General features: G+C 41.0%; 1 protein-coding gene across 2 annotated transcripts in view; it reads right to left on the reverse strand.

The window, feature by feature from the left end:
• Positions 1 to 1,161: 1,161 nt before the first annotated feature.
• Positions 1,162 to 17,639, reverse strand: part of trappc9 (trafficking protein particle complex subunit 9) — a 235,203-nt gene continuing 218,725 nt past the window's right edge. For both annotated transcript variants that reach the window (XM_084919346.1, XM_084919345.1), the window contains 2 exons: positions 3,670 to 3,893; positions 1,162 to 2,572 (listed from right to left, as the gene is read on the reverse strand). In XM_084919346.1, the coding sequence (XP_084775472.1) occupies positions 2,393 to 2,572; positions 3,670 to 3,893 (404 nt within the window). In that variant the 3' untranslated portion in view covers positions 1,162 to 2,392. The remainder of the gene's footprint in view (positions 2,573 to 3,669; positions 3,894 to 17,639) is intronic.

A 17,639-nucleotide genomic window follows, 5' to 3' on the forward strand; every position in this document is an offset into this window, starting at 1 on the left:
TTATTTACAGTATGATTGTTTTAAAAACCTGACCTGTTACCTTCTTATTCTACTGTCTAAGTATTAGTAAATATACTTACATTGTCACTTCAAATACAATACACTGAAATTCCATTTAATTACATGGGGAATTACGCTATTTTAAGCTAAATAAGTATTACTAGTTATTCAAATAATTAATTATTAAGGAAAAGATTTACATGTAATCAAATTACTTAAAGTCAGTAGGATACGTTTAATTGCTACCTTTGCTTTGTTATTTAGGTTGATTTTCAGGTCCAGCACATTTGAAAGTGAGAGTGTACTGCACCGTCTGTCGGCCAGAAGCTCAGAGTGCACACTTTGATATCAACAACTGTGTTTAAGAGAAAATATGTTTTTACCATATGAATGCAGGAGGACCCACCCAGAGCTACAGTTCATTTTTAAATGAGTTCCACATTGAGCTGATAGGCGCTCATGCGCAGAATCTATTAATAGTCTAACAAATAAATACATAGATAAACTCATCAGTACAGGGGGCATGAGTTTGGAACTGTTTGCATTGTATGCAGGAGAAAACATCACAGCACTAAAACAAAAAGAAGTCCATTGAAATACACCTATAAAACCTGCATTTTTACTGTCTACAACTTTATATGAATACAAACTCTTTCATGGTACAGTTTCAGTGTCAGGTGGTGGGAGAGCTTGTTATTAGCCTTCTTTTCAGACTCCGCTGGGACCTGTAGTAACCTGTAGTAACCTGAAAGGTTGCAGAAATTCAACTGTTACTGGAAAACAGATTTCAAATGGACTCTATTAGCAGTGCTGTGGGTGCTCTGGGTAACTCCCAGTGCATCAATGAGCATGAAAACACAGATGTGTACACTGTGGTGAGTGTCAGTGTAGCTGCAACTCAATCACAGGCTATAAATATATTGTGTATAACTCAAAGTGCACAAACAGCCTGCAAGCTATCACCGGTCAACAACACGGTGTTCGGCTGTTCCAGCATTAATTCAACATTTAAAATGATTATTACTCTGTAATATTTTTCTCTCTAATTGCAGTTTATGGATTTTGAAGAATGTAAATGTCAGAATCGAGCGTCCGCAAAAAGCTGTTATAGTAAAGGTCACCTCAGTGGGCACGATAAATGAAGCACAAATATTTAATGGCTTGGATAGACAAATGAAAACTTTAATGATGCCCAAATGAACAATAGCCGTCTTCTTTTAACATATATTTACAGCTATCATAAGTCACACACAACAGGCCTAATCTAAGAGACTCAAATGCATAATTCAGTGTACTGATACAGGCTGAGGTAAGTCCATACAGCAGTGGAAACAGTTTCAGTGTTCACTCTTGGCTAAACCCAGAATTTGGCACTGTAGTAATAATAACTAAAGAAAGCACTAGCATTGTTTTGCACGTCCTTGTTGAGTCTTGCGCTACCTTTCTGTGGCTTATCCAGCAGGCTGCTTCTAACCAGCCAGTATATGAGGTGAGAAAATCAAAACCATTCTTAACTTAAACTTTTGTTCAAGGTCACCTTCTTCTCATATAGCAGCCATGTCTCCTGTGAATATGCTGAATGTGCAGGCCAGGAACAGCAGGCTTTGTGAGCAGACTGTAGTTGTGTGCAAGTAAATGGTGGATCTTGAAACCGCTGGCAATGCTCAGATATAAGTGTGCTCAGGTTTTCATATTATATTTTATCAGCCTTCTTTAATGCATCAGCCTTCGTTAGAACTGAGGCTGGTACAGAACAGGAACTGTTGGTCCAAATATCCCCCAGCTAACTTTGGTTCGCATGCACCCACTTAACAAACCAGCTTGATTTTTCAGACAATATGAAAACATGAGCACACTTACTCCCCCTTGACTTACAACTGACAACCAACCACACAGTATGTGTAATACAGAGCAATCCACAGTCTGACAAATCAGGGCTACACAAAATCAGATGCTGCTGCACAGCTAATAAGATGACTTCCTGTATTTGAGGCTAGCTAGCTTGCTTCCTCAGTGATCAACATTGTTAACATGTGTTGCTGCTGGTTAACAGTGTGAGTTGCTGTGCTGTCTTAACCAGGAAACGAGCCGATTTACTTTGTCTCCCTGCTTTGATTGCACTGAAATGGCCTCAGTTTGTTGTTGTGAATGTCGGTGACTGCGCTCAGAAAGGATGGAGAATTTCATTTCACCTGACATTACCCCGCGCAAATTTGCAGATTGTGTGTTTTGTTTTAATTCACCCCAAGCACACATGTTGTGTTAACTATACAAATGCAGAAACATTTACCAAAATGATATTCACATGTCAATTCATTATAATGCTACTGTATTTACATATAACAGCAACAAAACGCCCGATCTCTTGGTCAGGTCTATGACCTTGAAGTCCTTAGGCCCCGGCCTGTGGTGGAGTGTCGAGCGCTCTGATGTGGACGCTGGGCAGAGTGAACCAGGCCAAAGGAAGCTCTCGTCCAGCGCTGTCGTCCTGGAATTTGATACTAAGGTAGAAATCTCCGGTGTAAAGGAAAAGCAGGGCACCCTCACATACAGTACTTTCGTTGGGTTTAACCTGGTGACAGAAAAGAGACACAGCAGTAAGAACTGTTAGTGGTCACCTCGCTGTCATTTCCTAATGCAGGTTCAGCTGCATGACTGGCTTTGATGATGAAGAGCAGACAAGTTCTCGTTCAGCTGAGAACGACTGCCAGAATTAAGCAGTTCTGCACATTCATGAAAACGAAGAATTCAAGTATTCTTTCATGTGCTTTTAAAACTCTTTGTTCTGGCACCAGACGAATCCTGTTCAACAGCCTGCAGCTTGTTTAACATCAGAAATGAGAAGCGGTTATATACAAATACTGACTCTGAGGATCTCTTCAGAGCCAATAGAATTTTTTTTACGATGAGAGTAAAAGGACCATGCCGTCTTTTGAGGCGTTAGGGTTGTTTTGCTAAGAAAAGTAGAACCTTTAGAATTTCCAGTGTGTTTTCCTCTGTGTCTACTTAGCCACTCAATTCTATTTAAAGTAACTGACAGTGACTTGTGCAATCGATCAAAACAAAAGTCACGTCTGTCTCTGCCGTTCCAAGATGTGCAGCATATATGGAAAACAGAGCTGTAAACATCTTCTATAATAACTTCAAATACTGCACATGAGTAAACTCCTTAAACTGTATTTACACACCAACACCAACTTTTCTATAGTGTGTTATAAAGCATTCATTAAATCTCTTTAGCGTGTAGTGCTCTCTAGTCCTGTGTAACATCTTTTTGGGGGTAACACTGTATTTATCTTCTCTTATCATCCTTTGAATGACTATTTTCACTTTGGCTTTCAGCACAATTTTTTTATTTGGATTGATTCGGTGTGAGTTGGCTCATTTACTAGACATCAGTGGTAGCGACTGTTGCATACAATGAATTTAAAACTAAGAAGACTAAACTCTTTCCAGAAATTATGAGCTTAAAAAATGCAATTACCTTAGTTAGGAATTACTGAGCCCATTACAATATCAGCTTAAACTCCTGTGATGTGACTGTGTTACAATTGAGTATATGTGACCTCTGCTGCAACGACCTATCACCATTAAGAATAGATTTGTATTTGCATAGCTCAGGTCTTTGCTGGGAAACAACATGGATATAGAACTGTGGCTCTGACCGACCGTATCAATGTAGAAGGTGTTGGAGCCGATGAAGGTGACTCCGTCCTCCAGATCGTAGTTCTGGACTCCATTCTGATAGTCCTGATATGGCACCACGTTCAGAGCCAGGGGCCCCACTGAATTCTTGCTGCGATTGGTCAGTTTTACTTCCAGGCTCACAGCATCCCCCACTTTACAGTCGGCGATGACATCGCAGTCACACGGTTTCTTATTGACCAACACATCTTGAAACAAAACAGAACAAGGAGGACAGAAAGGATCAGTAGGGGCAGGACAAGAGAGAAAGAATAAAAAAAACAACATTCAAATCTAGCAAGGGTTCATTGTAGTAATATAACAACCACCCAACACACACACACACACACACACTGTCACAACCGCAAAAGAAATAAATCCACACTGAGTGAGTTCAGTTCAATTCCTCTAAAGGTTGACCACTGAGTCCTGATGTGTTCCCTATTTGGCTAAGGTGCAGGGGGAGACACAACGATTTGTTTTGAACAATGAGCTCAGTGAACTGAGCGCCTACACGCTCCAGGCAGGCTAAGAAGAAGATCGACTTCAAACGTGGGAGTTCAGGGGCTCCCGAAAAGATCACCTGAGTAATGACTCCTCTGAGAATAACAGCAGTGCACGCACACACACACACGCACACGTGAAAACCACTTGTCATATACTTTCTAGTGTCACACCTGCGGCTGTGATAAACACTGAGTCAGAGCGGCTCAGTCTGTGTGACAGGCAGATGAAAGAGCTGAGCTCGCTGCCACCGCTGGTGCCCCAATCTGTTGTGTACAGTGAGGGGTGGTGGCAAGTGGGGAAGTATTAAGATAGGCAATCCAGCAGGAAGGCGGAGGGGAACGAGGACGGGTGTGGGCAGCTGAGGCTGTGCTGTCACAGCCAGTGAGAGAGAGCCCCAGGGAGGCTGGAGCTACAGGAGGGTGACATTGAGACTCACGTCTGTATTAAAGAACACACTTCACTCAACACAGACTACCACCAGCACACACTGAGGGGCTACGAGAGCTTTTCTTCTCCTTCTTTTTATTATTTGTGTTCAGCGTCTGTCTAGATTTCATAGGATGCATATAGAGAAGTTTCTGGATCTAAAAAGTAAAGCTAACTTTAACTGGCTGAAGCTTGCATTTTTTCGAGTGGCCAGCAGGGTGCAGCTCCTCTGGTAGCAACAAGAAGTCATTTTGTAGAAACAACATCGTCCTCCTCGGATCTATGACCTCAGTAGACACTTCTCCCTCTCTGGTTTAGTTCCAGCGCTTGCTCATCATGTTTTGCTTCACCCGTCTTTGACATTTGGACTCAATATACAATGTGAAACTCTTGTTATTGTCATTTCTCTTGATTTTAAATGAATAGGATACATATTTAAAATTCAGCATGTTTTTGTTTCCTGGCTGAAATTTTTCAATTTTAAGTACAAAAATTTGGCAAAATAAAAAGAAAGAAAGCTGTTAGGGGGCAAGATTGTCATATGTTGCAATGATTATACTGAAAAATGCTGCGCTACTCTGCTGGTATTGGACCAGGATTGGAATAAACAATCCACATAACAGTGCAATATCCTGCAAAGAAAAGTATTTTTGTAGTTAAAATGCATATCAGGTTAAAAAAAATTACGTAATTCTTTGTTTTTACATTAATAAAGTCCCAATCAGCCCAAATAACCAAGAGAAATTAAAAATGCATGCCATGAAAGAGTTCGGGACTTAAGAGGTTAAAGCGGACGTCCAAGATCTCAATGCAATTAATTAAAAATCCCATTATGATTATATTATTATTATTTAACTTTAACAAAAGCCCTGAGAGTAAGGCTGGATTATGAAGATAATATCATCAACTGTCTTTGTTTATTTTTTGCAATATTGTAGATTTTCCAGTTTTTACTAAATTTAGCTCGAGGCTCCTTCCACACTTTTTGTACCTTTGTAGTCTAGAATAAAAAGAAGTTTGTTTTGTTTTGAGTACTTAATGTGGTTTATTCACAGCAGCAGATTTTTTTAAAAAAACAAACCAGGCATGAATAAGTACTTATGAAGGAACAAGTTGAGAAAGTACTCAAATGTGAAGCTGATGGCTGGGCCAGACGATGCAGAGATTTCTTTCTTTAGAAAAGAAAGTGTTGACTTCTTTAACAGCACAGTGATCCATTCCTGCTCTAAACCCGGATCATTTTGTGGCCGCTCAAGCAACTGAGCTCCATCTGCAATGTGTTCTGCATGCATTTAACCCCCATTACATGCGCTGTCCCACCAAGATTAATTTGATAGCTATGTGCATGTATAAATAATGCATTTCCCGGTACGAGTCAAACTACTTTGCCTTTTCCAGTACACAAACTCACTTAGCAGAAACTGCAGCTCTGTGATCCGCTCATTGTCTCTATACAGGCCTCTTCCTGCAAATACTTATTACATTGTGTCAAAACTAAGTAGGTTTAGCCATGTGGACGTGCACATGATCAAGTTTTCCTACACTGTACAGCAGAGATCTACTTGACTTGCTTGCTGTTATTCCAACACTGTAATCACCTCACGCTGTTGTGAAGAGCATTTGGAAAATTACGGACTTTTGCTCTTACTGGAAGACCTCTGGTGATGTGCGTGCACACACCCATCCATAAACACACGCACAAAACATAACCCTTTCATAGCCAGAAGTGCTCAGCCTATAGTGACACCTTTGCAAGTAGTTATATTTAGTTTGTTCAAAGTCTTGTTGCTAGGAGATGTGCGAATTATAGGTAGCCTACATTGACTCTAAAACTGGAAACAAATTCTTTCACATTAAAAGCGAACAAAAGAGGATGGTTAGTCTGTAATGAGCTGATGAACTCCCACACACGCGCAGCTCTGTCACACACACACCCACAGCCTGAACACTTGCTGCAGTTTCTCTACTCTGCCATCCTCGATTGCATATCAGCACAGAGGCAATCTTCTGACTTAGATAACCAACGCAGAAAAACAACAAGTGGGAAGAAAAAGAGGGCCACTGCTAAGAGGAAAATTCCACAAGAGTTAGAAATAGATGCAATTACCTATGATTATATAAAAAGGATTTCATCAAATTGGTAAATTAGCACATACGAGCAAAGTAAAAGCCAGCCAAGACGGGAGAGATCAAGGTCTCTGACTGGCTATGGCTCACTAGGCGTATCTGTAAACGTCTACGAGTCCCTCCAGCTTTTGAAAAGCATCTGCCGTGTTCTTCTTCTTGTTGTGCAGAACTGAGAGAACCACGGTGCGCAGTTTATCTCCAAAGCCTTCTGTTAAGTTCTGCGTCGAGGTTTTATGAAGGCTGAATAAGCATGAGTTTCATCTCACAGGCTTTAAATGGGAAATAATTAATCCAGAACAAGTTAAGGAGAACATGTTTGTAATGAAAATCTGATTAAAGTTGAGATTTTTTTGTGTATCTACACAGTCATTCAATCAAATCTATATGCACAGCTTCAAATTTTCCAGGCAAAGTCTACAAAGTAATACCTTTTGTTATCACTAAGATTTATGATTGTGTCTGAAATTATTTACCAAAGCTTAAGAGGAGATGTGATTTGTTGATTCGTATAGTCTTAGCTCTACACTGCAGCTTCTTCAGCTAATGTTAGCTTAAGGTCTCATCTCTGATATTTCAAAGTGAGAAACTTAAAACGCTGATTTAATATGAAACCCAAAGTTTACAAGTTTTGGACAACTTTCAATAACTGTTATTTTTAACCCTTTAAAACTGCCTGTTCCCTGTTAAGCAGAAAAATGTTCATTATCGTCTCTTTAAATAGTAAGGTCGTGCTTGTGCTTCCACAAATCCTGTTTTTGTTACTACTAAAACTTGAATTACAATGATCTGTGGCTGGAAAGCAATAAACCAAACTATTGCTTAGCTCTCAGATTCTAGAAAAAAAAAAGTGAAATAAATATCCTCATCTGAACTTTACGTCAGACCAGGCAGGAGGACGAGGGTTGGGTAGCAGAAAAGAAAATGAGGTGGTAAATGAACCATAGAGCAGTTTTGGCCAGCTGAGGGAATTACGCAAGCGAAAGACGCCACAAAACACAGATTAGGTAAAAGTCAGCATGAAGGAGGATTAAATATCCAAATGCTGCTCCAACAAGTGCTGCAGGAGCAACAGGTGCATCACAGGGAATGTGTGTGTTTTCCAAGAACTGACTTGGGAGAGAACTCAGCTCATTTTTAATGCATTGATTTGTTGGGTTGTGACAGGTTCATTAATAAACTCCAAGGAACGAGAGAAATTGATCTGTTTATTAATTTGGTGCCTGTGCTAACTTGTTACATAATATGTGTAACACACTCACACACACTTCTGCCCAGATGCTGCTGGAGTTGGCAGAAGTGAAGCGCTGCAGCAGGCGTCGCCACAGCAACCAGGAAGGAAACAGAGAGAGACGACACTTTCTCCTGCGAGTATGAAAGCCACCGATCAAAACACAACTCGGATTAAACAAGCCTCTCCGCCCCTCGCAGTGTCTCTGTCACCCTTGAAGTAGGAGCGCAGGTGAAGATAAGGATGACGACCGACACCGGGTGATTTGCCAGTGTTTGCTAGACTATAACGTGCGTCGCCGCGGGTGTCAATACAGCTCATTAAGATTCACTCTCAAATACTGTGCAGCAACAGAGAGAAGAGGATGAGTTAGAGCCAAACAAATACAGATGTCACGTTCATGTAGGAAATGCTCGTTAAACACGGAGAGTTAACGCCACAGAAAACTGATTACATCAGCGATATGTCGACAATGAGCGTGCATGCGTTTGTGGTGCAAGAAAAGCAATGGCGTCAAGAGAAGAGGCTTACAGTAATACTAGTAATTATTAAAGCTAACTCCATATCTGAATAATAAATAGTACACTACAAATCGCTAAAATCAAGAACAATCAACAGTGATTTCTCTGACCAGCTCACAACCAAAAGACCTCATGTAAAGTAAAACCAGGCTTACTGGTGAGGCTTACTACACCGACAGTGATTTATCCAGCAGGATTAACATTAACAAAGAGTTGTGCTCTGGCCCAGATGACCAGGTCAGCAGAGTTTAACAGCTCATCCCGGCCAGCGGCCGCTAGCAAGGCAGGGTCATTGATGAATGCTCCAACGGAGGCGGAGGATGTGCTTTGAAAGGTTGAGGTGTGCTGCAGTAAGTCTAAAAATAACCCACCAGCCTGTGATATTCCCCAAAGCCATCTGCCCCTTTTAGAATTATCCCCATAACAACGGCTCATTTGATATCTCTCGTCTTTCCATCAAATATTCCATCTGCTACAACGAAAAGATGATAGGAACCCGCTTACTTCAGGTGACATAAAACACTTCCACGTTAATCATGTTGGAGCAGGAGGCCAGTACATCTACAAGTCTGCTGATTTCGGGCCGTCCTGTGGCAACATATGCAGTCTAATAAGTTTGCGAAGGCAAATTTACTCGGCTATAAATTTGCTCTCATTGCAACATGTTTCTAAAAGGTCTGAGTAATCGCTGTCCATCTGTCCCCTCTCCTCAAAACCCAACACTGTATGTAATTATTAACAGTTAACAGAAGCATATTTAAGAAGCTTCACCCTAAACAAGCAGACTTGCTCAACTCCGCAGCAGCAGCCTGTAGCAGAAAGATTGGGGGTTATGTTGCAGTTTATGAGCTTGGTAGAAAAATATTGGCTCGTCTCCACTCGGGACGCCTTACCGAGGGCTGCTTCCAGCCTGGACGCACTCATCGCTGAGCACCACGACCACGGCAGCAGCAGCATTACTCATCCAAAGCGTTCGCTTTAATTCCCGACTGGTGGCTACGTGATTTATGTTTACCAAAATAATACTTCTCTCCCTTTTCGCCCTTGATTCAATCTCTGTGTTTTCCTCTTCAACAATATTGCTGTACTCTGCTGGCTCACTGTGTGCAGAGCAGCACCCAAGGTTGCCATTGTTTTGCATCCTTATTCTTCATTTTCAGCTGCACTCAAAAGGGGGATGCACAGGTTAAGATGATCATTCAAACCTTTTGAGACATTTAACAATTCCACCTATTGCTACACGTCAGAATACGAGTGGAAACAAGAGCATGCTCTTTAGTGCTTCATAAAAGTATCACATTAGATGTGAGAGGCTCTCTTGTATTAGAGAGAATACAGAAATGCCATGAATGAATATAAAAACAAAACTAGGCCAACAGTGTGACTAGACTGGCTCATGGCTCTTCAAATGTTGTTTCATTTCAGCTAAAATCTGGTTTTAAGGTGCCAAAGCCTGCAGTGTCAACACAAGGCAGATGTCACCCAAAGTCCTCGCAATGTAAAGACCCCATCCAAACAGCACCATCGACTAACATGCTCCCACCGGTGATCCTAACATGTAAAAAATGCATAAATAAAGTGGTAAACTTCAATATTTTCATTCTGTTTGTTTTCCATTGCTTTCTAATTCCATTTGCCTTCCTGCCTGTATTGAAACAACCGAGGCATGATATAACGCAGCCCGCCTTAAGCACATGGTTCACACTTTACCAGATACTTGGATTTTTTCCTCAACAATTTTGTTTCCACTAAACTGTGAGTGTGATAAGAGAAAATAACGCTTTAGCTCTAGTATCTTTGCTATACAGCAGCGTCTCGAAATAAAACAGATCAATAGTGTGGGAGAGCAATAGTGAGATGGCTGTGTGCCATTACACTTTAGTGGCCCCATACTGGGATGACCTGTAAAAAAAGTCTTGACTTCCTGCCAGACCTAACTGTGGATAAAGCAGAATGATGAAACAACCCACAGCCCCCTTTTGTGACCTCCACAGCACATCCAGACACTGAGGAAAAACTGAAATTAGAACTGGACAGCTGTGGGATTCCTCAGAGGATTCTCTAGCAGTTTATAGAGAGAGTTAATAAACTGTAACAAGAGTGTGGGGGTATAAGTTTAGCTAACACTATTCTGAACAAGTGCACAGTATACATATACCACCAACAGGTGAAGTAAATAACACTGTTTATTTCTTCACCGTGGCACCTGTATGAATTAGGGAGGAAGTGAAAGTTGACGTGTTATAAGCTGGAAAAATGGGCCAAGTTTAGGGATTTGAGTGAGTTTGACAAAGGACAGACTGTCCCTGCAGTGGTCAGTATCTATCAAAGGAGTCCAAGAAAAGTCCAAGTGATAGAAACGTGGCAGAACACACAGAGCATCAGAGTTTGTTGTGCATGGCTGCACAGACACACACAGTCAGTGTGTCCACTGCTGAAAGCACCAACAATGGGCACGTGAACATGAGAACTGGCCCACAGAGCAATGGAAGAAAGAAAGCCGGTGGCAGTGTGATGCTTTGGGCAATGTTCTGCTGGGAAACCTCTGGTCCTGCCATCCATGTGGATGTTACTTTGACACGTACCATCTATCTAAGCATTATGTCACACCATGCACAGCCTTTCATTGAAACAGTGTTCCCTGATGGATGTGGCCTATTCAGCAGGCCTATTGCTACAAAGCAACAACGGTTCAGAAATGGTTTGAGGAGCTAAACAATGACTTTGCATTGATTTGACCTCCAAATTCCCCAGAACTCAATTCAATCGAGCAGCTGTGGGATGTGCTGGTCAAATAAGGCCGATTCACGGAGACCCCACCGCATGACTTACAGGACTTAAAGGATCTGTTGCCTAACATCTTTGTGTTTGTGTGTTCAAAACAGATCACTGTCACTGTTAATAGGCTGATTGACAAGCATCCACTAAAGTATAGAAACAATATATATTTTTCCCCAAAAAATGTAACTGTAAAATGGAAATATACACTATATTATCATTAATCCTTTACACTTGACCTTTAATAATATTCTCAGACCCATGATGGATGTTTAGAAAACTTGGTATAATTTGCTCAACATACAGAATTGGGTGTTATGCAAATACTTTAATGTAGGCGACAGCTCCGAGGCTCAGATCACAATCAGCTACAGAGATTTGAGTAAGCTCACATTTTTCTCACTGCACACGAGCTGACTTCAGTTCCAGCTGATCATACACACTTCATGCAGTTTCCTCTGGAGCCACAAATGTCTTTATATGAATTCCATACATACTATAATACTCTGGAAGGCCTCAAACGGCATTTGTAATTTTGAGGGGGAAAAATAAAATAAAACTCCACAATTGGTTTGAGAGAAATTCAGCTTTCGCATGTTTATGCCAGCCCCTTGATAGACAATGGAAAAAGTTTTTAAATGTGTAGGTTTTTATGTCAATTTATGTACCCATGTAGCAGCATTTAGATGGGATCCAAACAACTTATAATTCTCTTAAATGCCTGGTTGAAATGATGCAACCCATTAGCTCTGCAGGGGTGGACTCTTTTTTAACTGCTGGTTTTTTCCCAGTGCAGATGCTTGTATATAATTTTTCCAGTTGTGGTTTTATCATATGCTGAGAATTGGTTATGAAAATGCTTGTGTAGTCTGGAGCTTTAAGAGATAAACGCACTCTGTCCAAATCCCAATACAGCCTATAAGTTGAGGATAAAGTAAACTGCTTATTTGTACATTTTTTGTCAACTACCCATTCAGCAACCTCATTGTCAAAGACTGCGAATCACATCATCCTTCATATTTATAGTAGACATACCAGGCTGGGGGCAATTATTAGCTACCCCAACAGCAATACTGGTCTAACGTGTGTACAAAGGAAGCAGCACTCCTACTACAACGTCATCTTTTCAGCACCTAAGAGAGAAAATCTTGGCAAAAAAATAACTTTGTTTACACTATGAAGAATTATTAGTCAAATACATATGTTACCATTTTTTTTCCACAGGAAATTAAGGTTCAACTTTATGATAAATGATTTTTCCTGCTCTGAGTTATATAGAAATAAACCATGCCTGTGCTTCTGGAGTAATTAAAACACATGGAGTGTGCTAAAGAGAACATTATCATGAATGATAGTTTATTCTTAAACTGAGGAAAAACTGTGACTGATATGTATCCATCCATCTTTGTATCCAATTCAGGGTCATGGAGCTGCTAGAGCCTATTCCAGCAGCCATAGGGCGAGAGGCAGGTACACCCTGGGCAGAATCACCACTTTAAAACCACCCAACCCCACTCATATCTCAGGACTGTGAGGGGAAGCCAGAAAACCCAGAGACAACCTACACAGACATTGGAAGAATATGCAATCTCCCCACAGATTCAAAACAAGGACCAACTGAGAGAGACAATATGGAGAAAACCTAAATCCACAAAAGTTTTCCAAGAAGCTTGGAACAACCCTATATGCCAGGTACACTGAAAAAACCCCAACTCAACATCACTGTGACACTATAACAAGTGTCAGAAAGCACTGGAGTCATTAAAAGTCATCCCCAAAGGACTATGATTGCTAAAGTTAGCAGTAACCTATTAAATAGTTGTAACAACATTTTTAGTATGAACCACAGCCGCTGCACCTGAGCGGCAAAGGAGAACACCCTGTAGGCCTACACTGAAACTATTTGGCTGTACACATTTTTATCTAGCCTTCTGCAGCTTTAACTTTGAGGACTTATTGTGCTACAGCGTGATATTACTTTTTGAACTCTTATTCCTCCCCTCTGAATATCTTCCCAGGAAGCATCAGTACACACTAGCAGGATATGAGCTTTGGGCTTTGGCTTTCTTTCCTGTCTTCTTCCCCTCTCACATATCCACCTGTAACCAAACAGCAATAAAACTGCCATGATCCAATTTTTCAATTTTCCATAAAGTAATTTAGTGTGGCACTTGGCCTCAATTAGGCAAAAAAAACCCACTTGATTGCAGACTACATTTGGGACTGATATCAGAAAACTCTGAATTAATTAAGGCCAATCATGTTAACAGCTCAGAGATGCACTCGCCTGATTGAGACAACACTTATGTGACTGCAATACATGCAAAACGACACCGGTCATGATAAATTATCTCGAGGCGTCTTCGACCATTCTGCGTTACTCAAACTATTAGAAATGTAAATGTAAATTCATATTCCATGTGTCCAATGTGGTTTGGAGCACAATCAGGAGCACGCCTGAAGCTACTGGTCCATGTCTGAGGTGAGCTGGACAGAAGATAAGTGTTGAACAGACCCTTGCACTTAGAGTTTAAAGGCAAATCTCTGTTAATCACATATAGACAAGAAGTAATTGGGGCCATCTTCCCCCAGCAGACATCGATAGCTTGAGTGTGAAACAGGAAAAAGCAGCTGCTGCAAATCTGAAAATCCAAAACACTGATTTTAACACAACCAGAACGGCTTTTCTCTCTATCAGTGACCATACAGCACGACGGATTATACATTTACCAGATGACTTTCAATCATCAACTATTATTCATAAAAAAAGTCTTAATGTTTCCTCTTCTCAAGCGATTTCCAAAAACAAGAAAATTCTCATTATCTGCTTTAAAACAAATTACTCTGACATCTATAAGATCCAACAGCTTAGATGCAGAGAAACAAACAAAAACAAACAAAGTCCTGCTCTTATTCATTCTGCCCACTGTCACAATCCATAAAGTGACTCATCTGTGTACTGTCAATAAAGAGACCATGGAGATTGGTTGCCGATTTGCTGACTTAGATGACCGATTTGTTGTTTTGGGGGTTGGGTAGATAGCCAACCCTGTGGATTATAAACAAAACATCCACATTCTCTTCATGCACAGGGTAGTTTTACAAGTGTTAAATCAGAGGCTACAGTCAGCAGCTGCTTAGCTTTGCATAAACACACGTAATAGTAGGAAACAACCAGGCCTTCTTCCCCAACATCAGTGTCAGACCTCACAAATGTGTCTCTGGTTAAAACCTCACATAAACACACTCCTGAAGCTTGTAGAAAGCTTTTCCAGGAGAGGTGAAGCTGCTATAGCTGCAAAGAGTCGGCTTTGGAAGGATTAAGAATAGGATGCCACTCAAATTCATATGCGTGTGAAGGCAGAGGAGCGAATACTTTTGGCAATATATTGCAGCTTTTAGTTTTTGTCAACTCTGGTTTCTTGCTTCTTCTTGACGGTATTATTGTAACTGGATGCCATCTTGCTCACTGTTGTTCAATTCAATTCAATTCAATTTTATTTATATAGCGCCAAATCACAACAAAAGTCGCCTCAAGGCGCTTCATAGATACAGAGAAAAACCCAACAATCATATGACCCCCTATGAGCAAGCACTTTGGCGACAGTGGGAAGGAAAAACTCCCTTTTAACAGGAAGAAACCTCCGGCAGAACCAGGCTCAGGGAGGGGCGGGGCCATCTGCTGCGACCGGTTGGGGTGAGAGAAGGAAGACAGGATAAAGACATGCTGTGGAAGAGAGACAGAGATTAATAACAGATATGATTCAATGCAGAGAGGTCTATTAATACATAGTGAGTGAGAAAGGTGACTGGAAAGGAAAAACTCAATGCATCATGGGAATCCCCCGGCAGCCTACGTCTATTGCAGCATAACTAAGGGAGGATTCAGGGTCACCTGGTCCAGCCCTAACTATATGCTTTAGCAAAAAGGAAAGTTTTAAGCCTAATCTTGAAAGTAGAGATAGTGTCTGTCTCCCGAATCCAAACTGGAAGCTGGTTTCACAGAAGAGGGGCATGAAAACTGAAGGCTCTGCCTCCCATTCTACTTTTAAATACTCTAGGAACAACAAGTAGGCCTGCAGAGCGAGAGCGAAGTGCTCTAATAGGGTGATATGGTACTACAAGGTCATTAAGATAAGATGGGGCCTGATTATTTAAGACCTTGTATGTGAGGAGCAGGATTTTGAATTCAATTCTGGACTTAACAGGAAGCCAATGAAGGGAAGCCAAAACAGGAGAAATATGCTCTCTCTTTCTAGTCCCTGTTGTAAGAACAGATATCCCTGGGGTGTGTGGAGGCTCATTTGGGTTAATAAATATCACAACTGGCCTGACAAGCACTCTTCAGGGAGTGCTATAACACATGATGATGATATAGTGATACTAATTAAAGGGATAGAATATTTAACTAACCTAAAAAAAAGTGTATGATAATTTGATAACTGCAACCAATGCAAGCATAGTAGCATCACAGATTTGGGAAAAAAAAAGGTACACTGAGTGCTTTGGCCATGTATTAACAATTCAGCGATGTCTGCAAACATAGACGAGCACAACAGCAAACTGAAACATGATAAATGTGAGAACTGTATTGCATGACAATAAGGTTCATAGTCTCTGCACCGTCAAATATTTGCTAACTGGGATGGTGTGGCATATGTAATTGCAGGGGACGTTCAGCACCATAAAGTATCTGCCGATTCTTCCACAAGCATAATCTCCAAAACTGGAAAACCAAACAAGGCTGCTGTACAATCGCTCGCTGTGCCAATTCTACCCTGTGCACTGGAACAACAATATCAACAGGAGGTGGAGGTGTTTGTTTGAGGAGGACAGATTCAGAGTTGGGGAGTGGGAGAAGGCGGAGGCAGCAACTGTTTTGACTCATCTCCAGACAAATCAAACTCATTAGCGAGCCTCCCCTGAGAGATTCGCTGCGTTCAGATCTAAACATGGCTGGTGTCATATGCCGCTCTGCACTCTTACTCTCATTTTCTTGGCTCATTACTCTACTGTGCCTCTCCTCTTAATATGTTCCAACCCTAATTATGCAAATGAACCCACTTTTTCTTCTTGGAGATACCTTCGGGCACCGAGGTGGAATTCCTGTCCGAGTCCCAACCTTACAGCCAATTAAAACCAGCTCAGAAAAGAAACCCGCACCGCTGTTTCGTCGACATCCACGCTGATCTTCGTTTAATAAGGTGAAAACCCCACTGACACGGAGAGCTTTCATGAGAATGACCTTGGAAATAAGGATATCCCTTGAAACCATGTAAGATTCTAATTTTACGGACTCGCACTGTAAAACGTGTTATGGTGGTAAGGAATAAAAAGGTTTAACAGCAATTCTCTGGACATTTAGTACAGATTACACTAGAAAGGCACAATGAAAATAAAATATCCTTCAAGCTGCTTCAAGATGACAGACAAGGTTTAAAAAGAAGGCAGGGGAAGCACCTCTGTTTCCCATAGTGCCTCGCTTTGTTTTTCAAGCTTGCCATCATGTGGGAGGTTGAAAGTGGTAAAAATTGCTCCTGATGACGCAGATACAGCAGTGACTGAAGAGGATTTCCCAGGCAAGAACCAAAGGGCTGACAGTAAAGGTAATGTTGTTTTCTTATGTATTTATTTTAAAAAAGGAGGGGGGGGGGGGTGCACAAAAACATCCCTGCCTGTTCACCCACACACAATCTGCTGCTGCATGATGTCCCTCTTGCTGCTTTTTTGTTTCTTGAGCAGATAATGTTCCAAACAGAAACACTGTGGGGTACAGTACTTTAATGTAGCAATTATGTCATGGACAAATTAAACCCGAGGGTACATGCAATCCATGTAGGCTTTAAGAAACTACCAAAGAAAGAAAACATCACGTTTGTACAGGAGATGTACAGAAACACACACACAAAACTATGCTTACTACTTCACCTTGTCACAATTTATTGTACATCACATTCCATTAAATCATTCCCCTGTTAAGTTCACTGTGTTACATTTTAACAGTTATATAAAATTTGAGACTATACACTACTAAACTCTCACATCCAATAAAATCAGTGTTATTGCTCAAACCTGTGTGCAAGTAGCAACGGCGCGACCTTAAATTGAAACCTGTTGTACGTCTCTTCTGAGATGCTGAACCTGACTCCAGTCTTACCCTGTTATGTCTGCCACTATCACAGGGACGAGAGGTGTGCAAGAACCAAGTGCAAATAATCTGCATCATCGCTCAATTTTTGACTTTCCATTTCATTTATGGTTATTACTGTTAACTTAAGATTGGTCAGTGCTGCCATGTTTAAGATGTTTAAGATCGACTAAGCAGGAATCTACATAAATGTTTAAACTGGATTGATTAACTTTATCTC

Source organism: Perissodus microlepis, chromosome 22, assembly GCF_051167445.1.
Source record: "Perissodus microlepis isolate ML-2025 ecotype Zambia chromosome 22, ASM5116744v1, whole genome shotgun sequence".
Lineage (NCBI taxonomy): Eukaryota > Metazoa > Chordata > Actinopteri > Cichliformes > Cichlidae > Perissodus > Perissodus microlepis.